Source organism: Solanum tuberosum, unplaced genomic scaffold (assembly GCF_000226075.1).
Source record: "Solanum tuberosum cultivar DM 1-3 516 R44 unplaced genomic scaffold, SolTub_3.0 scf00156, whole genome shotgun sequence".
Taxonomy (NCBI): domain Eukaryota; kingdom Viridiplantae; phylum Streptophyta; class Magnoliopsida; order Solanales; family Solanaceae; genus Solanum; species Solanum tuberosum.
Window position 1 is genome coordinate 1,187,429 of NW_006239080.1, and position 10,799 is coordinate 1,198,227.

At 32.3% G+C, this 10,799-nt stretch overlaps 1 protein-coding gene across 1 annotated transcript; it reads left to right on the top strand.

Moving 5' to 3' along the window:
* Positions 1 to 4,351: 4,351 nt before the first annotated feature.
* Positions 4,352 to 9,876, top strand: LOC102583097 (inactive receptor-like serine/threonine-protein kinase At2g40270). The gene is made up of 9 exons (XM_006353368.2): positions 4,352 to 5,064; positions 5,172 to 5,310; positions 6,259 to 6,330; positions 6,446 to 6,589; positions 6,667 to 6,807; positions 7,319 to 7,785; positions 8,116 to 8,306; positions 8,392 to 8,524; positions 9,055 to 9,876. The coding sequence occupies exons 1-9, from the start codon at positions 4,956 to 4,958 to the stop codon at positions 9,618 to 9,620; spliced, it is 1,962 nt and encodes a 653-aa protein (XP_006353430.1). The 5' UTR covers positions 4,352 to 4,955; the 3' UTR covers positions 9,621 to 9,876.
* Positions 9,877 to 10,799: the final 923 nt, after the last annotated feature.

A 10,799-nucleotide genomic window follows, 5' to 3' on the forward strand; every position in this document is an offset into this window, starting at 1 on the left:
TTGTTAGTAGCAGCGAAAATTTGAAGGCCCGGCAAGGAATGAATTATGCATATGTATGGTTTTTTTTTTTTGTCTATATTGTTGAATGATACACCAAATAAAGGCTGCATTATTTAACAACAAACAATTAATGATGGCCCTCTATTATTTATTTCCGATGCTGACTACTTGGGTGGACCGTCCACTACTTGCTGGTTTCTTAATTTTTATTTTAAAGACAATAAAAGAGCATGCCATAATCAGCAATAAGACCACTGTTAATCTGGATAGTCTCTCGTGAAAGCAAGAAATTTATCTTATGGGTCGAGTTCGTTGCATCAGATTTGTCTAGTATGAGTTATCTCTCCTTTGTAAGCTATTACATAGAAGCAACGATTTTATCCTGTGCGCACCCAAAGAATAGCGGCTACGGATTTTCCTTATCATAAAAAAATAATAATTTAACTTTCCACATGTTCAAGACTCCGTTAAGACATTTTGATACATTTAACATATCCTTTTATAAGATTCATAAGTTTTCTTTCTCTTTTAAATTTTGCACGAGATTAAAATTAGACAAACAAATTTTAAATGAAGGAAATATTATTTACCCAAGTATTAATATAATATTAAATATGAGAATGATAAAAAAAACCTTAGAGAATGATTTTTCCTTTATTTATGAATTTTAGGCATGAAAATGGATTCGTAAAATTTCAGTTAGCAGATGATTATACCCAAAAATTTCTCATATATATATATATATATATATTGGTACTTGTTTTGTTTATCCGATTTGATTTGTTTGTCTTTTTAAAAAAAGTTTTTTTTTGTATACTTAAAAATCGCGTAAAAGATATTATAAATTATGATAATTAACAAATGAAAATAATTAAAAGACGTACTTTCTCTTGAAATTTTATCAGTGCCACATAAATTAAAGCATAAGAGGTAACATGAATTATTTAAAAACGACGCGAAAAGTACTATAAATCACAATAATTAACAACTTAAAATATATTTTTTATAATTAATTAAATCTTGAAATTCTATTTGTGCCACATAAATTAAAGCATAAGAGGTAACATGAATTATTTAAAAACGACGCGAAAAGTACTATAAATCACAATAATTAACAACTTAAAATATATTTTTTATAATTAATTAAATCTTGAAATTCTATTTGTGCCACATAAATTAGGGCAAAGAGAGTAATTTATATTATTTAAAAATTATGTAAAAGTACTATAAATCGCAATAATTAACAACTAAAATATTTAAAAGATATATGAAAATTTGATTGACTCTCGAAATTCTATTAGTACCACATAAATTGGAAAAGAGGAAGTAACATATATTATGTGAAACTTGCGTGAAAGGTACTATAAATCACAATAACTAATAGCTTAAAATATATAAAAGACATAAAAGTATATGATTGACTCTCTAAATTATATAAGTGTGCATATATTATAGAGAAAGTAACATATATTATCTGAAAATTAAATGACGTAAAAAGTAATATAAATCACAATAATTAACAACTTAGAATTATAAGACATTTAAAAAAACTGGATGACTCAAAATTCTATCACTATCACATAAATTGGGCTAGAGGGAGTAACATATGTATTTAAAAATTATGTTATAGATCACAATAATTAACAACTTAACATATCTGAAAGGAAAACTACATAATTAGACATACTTCACTACCATATATATTATTATTACCTATACTTTCAAAATATTACGTATCTTACCACAAGTTAAGAGTTTCCTACCATATATTGAAGAAAATACACTTAGATACTTGTATTTTTGCTATCAGATACACAAAAATAGGGAGAGAGGTGAGCGAAATTGGGGAAGGAGGCGAGCGTGATTCACATGTATCCTAGATACATGTATATGTATGCATTTGATGCGATTCACATGTATCTGGGATACCAGATACATGGGAGAGGGGCGAGGGAGGTGAAGGGGATTTTTACGTATCCCAGATACATGCGAATCCACTTGGATACAATGTATCTAGAACACATTACAAATAATTTTGATCTCATGTATCCGAGATACATGCATCTGGACGTATCTGGATGCACCAAAATCTGATAATATACATAATATTACAAACTAAAGTAAAGTATATCTAAGTAATTAACTTTAAAATTAATGGGATTTATGTAAGTTCCTTGATTTAAAAATCATAGAATATATATAAATTTCATTTATTTCGCCCACATAGCAACAAGAGTTATAAAGAAAAAGAGAATGAGACAAACATTTCCTAACAACAAGTGTTACAAACTCCCAATTTTTCTTTGGTAAAGCTTAGTCACACAATTGTGAAAGGATATATACATACATTGAGAGAGACATACAGCCACACGCACACTTAATACTTTTCAGATTTGGGTGATTCTATCATTTTCATTTGAATTGGTCTTGGTCTTCTTTGTGTGTTTTTTTTGGGTGGGGTGAGGTGGGTGGGGGTGGGGTAGGGAGGAATTTGTTGTTGATGTTGAAATATAGTTTGTATGATCACAGTATTTAGGGGCGGATCAGCTAGAAGTCTGGGTACGTGTTCAATCAAACTCAGCAACTTTTGTTCAAATAGTATATTTGTATTAAGAAGTTTATTAGATATGTACATATATTAAGTTTAGAATCTAGTTAATGACATTTGGAAATCATTGTTACAAAATTCAGAACCCATAAAGTTAAAATTTTAAGTATACCTTTCACGGTGTTAGTATTGAAATTCATAAGCAATTTTCGATGTACCTATTTAATTAGATTGCAGACCTTCCTCGATTGGTTGTGTCAACTACTTGTCACTAATGAAAATGAATATTGCTTACCTTATAATTTTCCTCAAATATCAATCAAGATCTAGCAAAGCTTGGGAATCACCTGTTTCTCTTAAAATATTTTTTTCAAGTAAAAAAAAAAACATTCATTCTTTTTTTCCGTTTTAGTTTAATTATATTTGATATCCAAAAATTTCTAGCCGACTTATCAAAATCTGTATGTAAAATTATTTTAAAATGTGATAAAATAATGGGCAAATTACAATATCACATACTTTTAAGGCAAAATTACAATTTATCCCTTAAAAGTTTATAATTACAGAAATCCCTCAAACGGATACAATAATATAAGCGTTGATACATTAATCGTTAAGTAAGATACATTACATTTTATACATGATACACTAATCTGATGCGCGAGATACAATAATATAAGCGTTGATACATTAATCGTTAAGTAAGATACATTACATTTTATACATGATACACTAATCTGATGCGCGAGATACAATAATATAAGCGTTGATACATTAATCGTTAAGTAAGATACATTACATTTTATACATGATACACTAATCTGATGCGCGAGATACAATAATATAAGCGTTGATACATTAATCGTTAAGTAAGATACATTACATTTTATACATGATACACTAATCTGATGCGCGAGATACAATAATATAAGCGTTGATACATTAATTTGATGCGCGAAAATTGAAGGATTTTGGAGATTTGTAAAACTTATAGGGGATAATGGTAATATGTAAACTAAAATGTGAGATTTCTCTAATTTTTCCTAAAATAATTGAAATCACTTTCTCCTTAATACATATATCAATAGTTTTAAATAATTACATATCTTACTATTAATTAAGAGTTTTATATTATATATTAAGAAAAATATATCTAGTATTTTTGCTATCAAATACATTAAAATATGAAGAGAGGCGAGCGAGATAGTTATATATCTCAGATACATGTGCATCACATTAGATCACAATTAATACATGTATCTATATGTATATGGTGTGATACACATGTATCTGGAATACCAAATATGTAGGAGAGTGGTTAGCGAGATCTGTCTATGTATCCCAAATACATGCGAATCTTCTTGGATGTAGTATATCTAGAACAAATTACACCTAATTTTAACCTCACGTATCTCGAGATATATGTATCTGGATGTATATGAATGCACTAAAATTTGGTAAAATTTGTAATATTGCAAACTAGAGTGTATACAAATATTTAGATCCTAAATTGATGGGATTTTTGTAAGTTTCCCAAATAAAAACTTGTTAATGAAAAGCTACTTATTGGAGTTCCAACTAAATTCAAATCGTGCACTATAAGACTCATATGGATGAATGATGTACTCTAATTAAGAGTAGGACAGTTTCACTAGTGCATTATAACCCTATTTGGTTGTACTTGTACATATGTTACTTTGCTAGAAACTCATTCTTCTAACATGTTAAATCAGTTCCCAACAACCAAATATTTATAAAATAATTAATGTCACCAGTAGCAGATGAAAACATTAGGCTTAAAGAGATTTTGAGAGAAATATTTTTTTTTTAAAAAAAGTCATGAACGTAGGCTAGGGTACCAAATGAAGTTTCCAAGTAAAGTCCTTGAATAAACAAGTGAAGATTATAACAAAGGGCTTTGTCATATTATGATGATCTGTCGTTAGCTTTTACTCAGTCATCAAACTTTGTGAATCTTTCAATCTCTCTCTCAAGTCTCAACCATTTTTCTACGTCATAGTTTTTTTGAATAGAAGAAGTAGGCAACTTGTATTGAAAATTCTATCTGAAACTCAAAAAAGAAAAATTCACGTTTTTCACAGTAAACCTTTCTTCTCCTTGTTTTTCTATTGGCAAAGAAGACAATACCATTTTTGCCTAAAGTGAATAAAGTCAAAAAAGAGCTTCCAGTTTTTGTTTGCTTGGTTTTGTTTGTTTTTTACGCGTTTTTCGAACAAACTCAGTCTCCTATTTGTTTTTCCCTCTTTCTTCTACTATTTTATTTACTGGGTTTATTCAATTTCTGGGTTTTGGAGCGGTGGACTTTTAATTAATTGTGAATTTTAGCGATTGTTTTTCAGTTTTGGGTAAAAGATATACTAGTGGGTTTGTTTATGTTTTGTGTGAAATGAATTGGCAATGGAAATTCAGTGAGAATAGCTTGTTGTTGGTTATTGTGCTGTTCTTGTGTTTGGTGCATCAGGAATTGTGTTTCTGTTGGTCTCTCAATGATGAGGGTATTACTCTTCTTCTTGTTATTATTTGCTATTTAAGACTTACTTTGTTAGAAATGGCAATAAAAAATTTGTTATTTTGCTTAAAGTTTTAGTCTTTATTGCTGCAGGTTTGGCACTGTTAAGATTCAGGGAGAGAGTGGAGAGTGATCCATTTGGGGCTTTGTTGAATTGGAAAGATGGTGATGGAGTGGAAAATCCATGTACTTGGTTAGGAGTTGGGTGCGTTAATGGGAATGTTGTGTCTCTGTAAGTACTAAAAATTGCTCTTTTCTCTTGTTATTTGGTTCTGCAGAAGTCTTCTTTTTCAATTTTGATCTGGTTGGCTTATATAGATGATTCTAAATTTGGTCTCTGATTGAATTCTGAAACTTTTGTTCCATGAGTTGGCGGTGATTCCAGAAGGGGTATGATCAAAAGACAGATAAATGAGAAGCTTTTGGCACCAATTCCTGTTGAAGCTTTAGTATAATGAACATCTTTTGGTGTTTTGTACCTGGAGTGTAGCTAATGTGTTCTTGTAAAGAGGGAGCTATTTTAAAATTTGATTTTTATTACTCAATATTTTGAGAGGCTAAGCACAATCTTATGATATGTTGGTGATCAAGATAATTAAACATAGCCTCGAGAATGGATGTAAATAAGTTGATGTCTAAATTCAGAATGATGAAGCATCTGACCGTGGGTCTAATGGAAGGGAGAGATTTGGAAAACCCGCCCTCCTCTAGAAAGGGCAAACATGGCGTTAGATATAGTAACAAAGATATAAATATTATCAGAGATCAAATAAAAGGAGGCAAATTTCACATACTACCTTCGATGTCAACTTTCTCCAGTTTATTTATTTTTCTCAAATAAATGTAAACTAGATAATTAGAGCTACATGTATAACATGATCTCTTTGTTTCTTGACCTGATACATGATTCTATATTTCTATGAATTAACTGGCAGTCGAATTTTGTGAAACGGGTAATTATATCATAGATAGAATATATTCATCCCTAGCTAACTTTAGAAACGCATTTTACTGTAGTCATTTTCGTAAATGCAATAATTTTCATACACAATTATCTCCATTTATTATCATGAATATAATTTTCAAGTCGGTAAGTAGCATAGTGTCTAAGTTGAATTGGCTATTGTAAAAATTATCCATGATACTGATGTTCTAATCTGTGTTTTTTATCTACTCACAGGGACTTGAAAGATCTCCATCTATGTGGTACCCTAGCTCCTGATCTCGCGCACTTGGTTCACTTGAAGTTTATGTATGTGCACATTTAAACTAGATGTCTTCATTTTCCTAGTCGCTGTCATTACAAACTCTTAATTCAAGTCTTTTTCTTTAAGATAATTCGCAACTCACTGGAGACTTCTTTACAGAATTTTACATAACAATTCCTTTACTGGGTTCATACCTGATGAGATTGCAAAGCTAAAAGAATTGGAGATTCTGGACCTGGGATCTAATAACTTTAGCCAGCCGCTGCCTTCCGAGCTTTGCCATAATCCCTCTCTGGAAATAATGTGAGTTCAAACAGAGGTGGTGTCATTTTCTAATTTTACCACCTTGTTCCCTTACTTACAGAGTTACACTAATGCAGCTTATCAGACAACAATGAGCTGTTTAGCAGCATATTTCCTGGAACCGATAGACTTGAAATGGTCCCAAATGTCCAAGAAAATAACAACCACGCTACGAGAGCCCAACCTTTGTCACTTCCCAATGGGAGATTGATATTAAGGTAAACATCTTTCAATCAAATGAAATGTATATTTTAAGAGCAATCATGTGTATTTGTAACTTTAAATGTCCAACATAGTAATAGTAAAATGACTTAAATCATTAGATTCAGTTATTGGAATACATATTCCTGGAATAAGTATGCATCTGTAGCAATTCATTGCTTGTCCTTTTGACCCCCCTGATGCTTGCGAAGACGTTTAGAAGTCCCATCAATTTTCCCTGTCTTCTAGTTGTCTTTCAGTTTTCTTATGGTTTGCCCTTCACATTGAACATCTCTTGTTTCCCTTAATGGCCTGATAGGTGATTGTTAAGCACATTTTGATTCATGTTTGCACAAACAATGTTCAGTTAATTTTCTGATATTTCTGAAAAGACACTACTAATCTTTTCTTTTCATCTTGTGATAATTTTCCTCATTTTCAATCAAGCTTTGCACTAGCTTCTTTTATGGGTATATACTTCTATGGTAACAACTTACATAGTTATCATGAAATTTAAATTATTTGTAGGACTACTGAAGCACTTGGAAATGTAGCTGGAAGAAAATTACTAAGAGTATCATCTTTTTCTGTCCTGAATAACTTCCAGAAGCAATTTCTGCCAGTCTTCCGACTTCTAGACCGTCGTGAAGTTGCTGTTGAGAACAGCGCACCTTCATCATCACCATCTCCATCACCGAGTCCTTCTCTTTCCCCGTCTCCTACACCGGCAATTACTGCAGAACCTCATATGGCTCATTCACCAAGATCCTCTCCTTCTCCATCTTCACTTCCCAGTCCTGCAGAGAACAGCAGTAGAGTTGAAGATGCCAGACGAAGTAATCATCGAGTTTTAATATTGTCTGCAGCTATAGGAGGTTCCGTTCTACTAATAATATTGATAACTGGCACTATCGTCTTTCGAAGCAACAAAATGGCTGTTGTAAAGCCTTGGGCCACTGGATTGAGTGGACAGTTGCAGAGAGCATTCGTTACTGGTAATTTTCTATCTTTCGATGAATGAATAGTATTTCTATTTTTAGAACCAAAATAGTTGTCTTAAAAATCAGATCCATAAAATAGAAGCTTATATGAACATGTGTAGCTGTAAAACCAAAATTTTTCCTTAAAAGTATTACCCAAATGGGAGAAGCTTAAATGGACCTTTTCGCTCCCATTATGAGCTTGTTACAAGCTTTCTTTTCTAATTGTTAATGATCTTTTCCCTTTTCCCTTTTTTCTTCTTGATATCTCGAAACTTTTGTTTATCAATATGAGCAAATAGTCTTAGATAGAGAGCTGAGTTCTATCATTCTTACTGTGAACAGGTGTGCCAAAGCTTAAGAGATCAGAACTTGAGTCAGCCTGTGAAGATTTCAGCAATGTGATCGGTTCCTCATCTGTTTGCACATTATATAAGGGCACATTATCCAGTGGAGTTGAGATAGCTGTGATATCTCGTACAGTGGCATCTACTAAGGATTGGTCAAAAGATATGGAAGCCCATTATAGGAAAAAGGTGATTTAGATTTTCCAGTTGGAATTTTACATCTCATTTTTTCCAATATGCGAGTTTCTAAATGCTTTTCTCCTCCTTTTACCAGATCGATACATTGTCAAAGGTCAATCACAAGAACTTTGTCAGCCTCCTTGGGTTTTGTGAAGAAGAGGATCCATTTACCAGAATGATGGTTTTTGAGTATGCTCCTAATGGGACCCTCTTTGAACATCTTCACAGTAAGTTTCTGATTCTAATGGTGTATCTGTTGTGATTTACTCAATATTGTTACCCAACTCGTCTACATCTGCTTGATTGAACTGCACTAGGATATACTTTTATATAGCAGGTAAAAACATACCTGCATTTGGTGTTTACACAAACCATATTAATTTACCATTGTTAAGTGATAAATTGACGTGAGAATGTGTATTAATTAACTTTGGTTCAATGATACTAGTGGGTGTGAAAACACATCTTATGTATTCATTGGGTGGTGTAAACACCAAGTGTGAATAAGTTTTTTCTCTACCTCGAGTATGATGTATACGGACGTGTCTTTGGTCTCGTGTCGATAATTTGTCTGTAATTTGAGAAGTAACCATTTTCACTTTAGCCTCATAAGATGTGTTCACACCTGTACAAGACATCTTTGGTATTCACTTTACATGCTCTTTCAACAATTTATGTTTAGCTTTCCCTGTGGTAAACAACTATTCTTATGTAATCTATTATGACCGAAAAGATCTCTAATTCTAGTGTTTTGTAGTAAGGGAAGCTGAACACTTGGACTGGGGGATGCGAATGAGGATAACAATGGGAATGGCATACTGCCTTGAGCACATGCACAATTTGTCGCCATCGTTACCTCATAAAAACTTGACCTCCTCTGCCGTATACCTCACAGAAGACTCTGCAGCCAAAATATCGGATTTTGGGTTCTGGAATGAGACAGATGCAGCTGAAATGGTGTCGAGTCCAGAAAGTAATGTTTACAGCTTTGGTGTCATTCTGTTTGAGATGATGACTGGTAGGCTCCCTTACTCAGCAAACAGTAGCTCTCTTGACGACTGGGCATCAGACTATCTTAGGGGAGGAGAATCCCTGAGAGAAATGGTTGATCCAACTTTAAATTCTTTCCAAGTAGAGCAGCTAGAGAGAATAGCTGTTGTGATTAAAATGTGTGTACATCCCGAGCCAAGACGAAGACCGACAATGAGAGAGGTTTCTTCCAGATTGAGAGAGATAACAGATATTGGACCAGATGGGGCAACCCCAAGACTCTCTCCTCTATGGTGGGCTGAGCTTGAGATTATATCAACTGAGGCTTGTTAATGCATAGGTACCTCAGTTTTGCCTTTAGATGGTAATTAATATATAGGCTGTATATACAAAGATTTTTCTTTTGTGTGGATAACAAGAGCATATCGACTGTGGGGGCTAAAGAGAAGTTGTTTGGGTACAAAAATGGAAAATTTAGTAAGTAAAAAAAATTTCTTTTTTTATTTTATATTTTAGTATGTAAGTAATTTCTAAATCGCCTTAATTTGCTTTCTTGGCGGCTTGGGATCAATTCTATTGCTTATGAAAACTATAAGGACCCTAGACAAAAGGGATAAAACCTAAGGGGTCGTTTGGCTTTATCGCATTAACAAAAACAGTTCTAGCATCAAACTTCGCAAGAATTATTCAATGTTTTATTGGTCGTACAAGAAAAAATAATCGTCTCATAATTCATTACAATGTTTAGTTGGCTTTTCTTCTTATCAAGGACGTGACTTTAGATAGGACGATATGGTGGTTGCATGTTAGGGTAGAAGGTTCAGAGGCGGATCCACATGTTTATGTGCATCTGTTAACTTAATCAAAAAGTGAAAATTACAAAAATATATTACTTAAGACTTTTATTAACAAAATATCAATATACTTATATTTAATTACAAACTAAGTTTTTAAATTATATACATAACAAAACATTTAATTTTTGTATTTAATTTAATTTTGTTTTACAGATTTGTCTCTCTCATACTATTAGTATTTGTGCCTTTTATATGGAGTATAATTAGGATATTAATATTTATCAAATATTCTCTTTCCTAAACAGTTTCAAATACACACGTTTCATTACTTTTATTTTTTCCCCTTTTTTAGGCTTAGTGGACCTTTTTGGGATCATAATTAGTTTATTCCTTTTTTGCTAAAGTTGTTTTATTACCAAGAAATGCGGTGTACTTATCAATGTGGAGTTATAATTTCAAGAAATCTTGAAAATATTTTGGGCAATCAAAAGGGTTATCTCTTCCATATTCTTCTTCTATTTTTCTTAAACCTTTAATCTTCTTCACAGAAACGATTCACAATCCAACTAACTAAAAAATTTACAATTGTTCGATGAAAAAGACTCCACGTAAAAGTCCTAGACTTAACAAATCTGTGGTAGTCGTTGATAGCCCGCCGATCAGTTGTTCAAGACAATCTGGTAGAACTAATGAGTGTATTGTTATAAATTCTTCA

Excerpts from the sequence above, each read along its gene's own strand:
- LOC102583097 (XM_006353368.2), top strand. The coding sequence starts at position 4,956 with ATGAATTGGCAATGGAAATTCAGTGAGAATAGCTTGTTGTTGGTTATT. Across the intron at positions 6,331-6,445 it reads TTGGTTCACTTGAAGTTTAT|AATTTTACATAACAATTCCT; the intron begins GTATGTGCACAT and ends ACTTCTTTACAG. Across the intron at positions 8,307-8,391 it reads AAGCCCATTATAGGAAAAAG|ATCGATACATTGTCAAAGGT; the intron begins GTGATTTAGATT and ends TCCTTTTACCAG.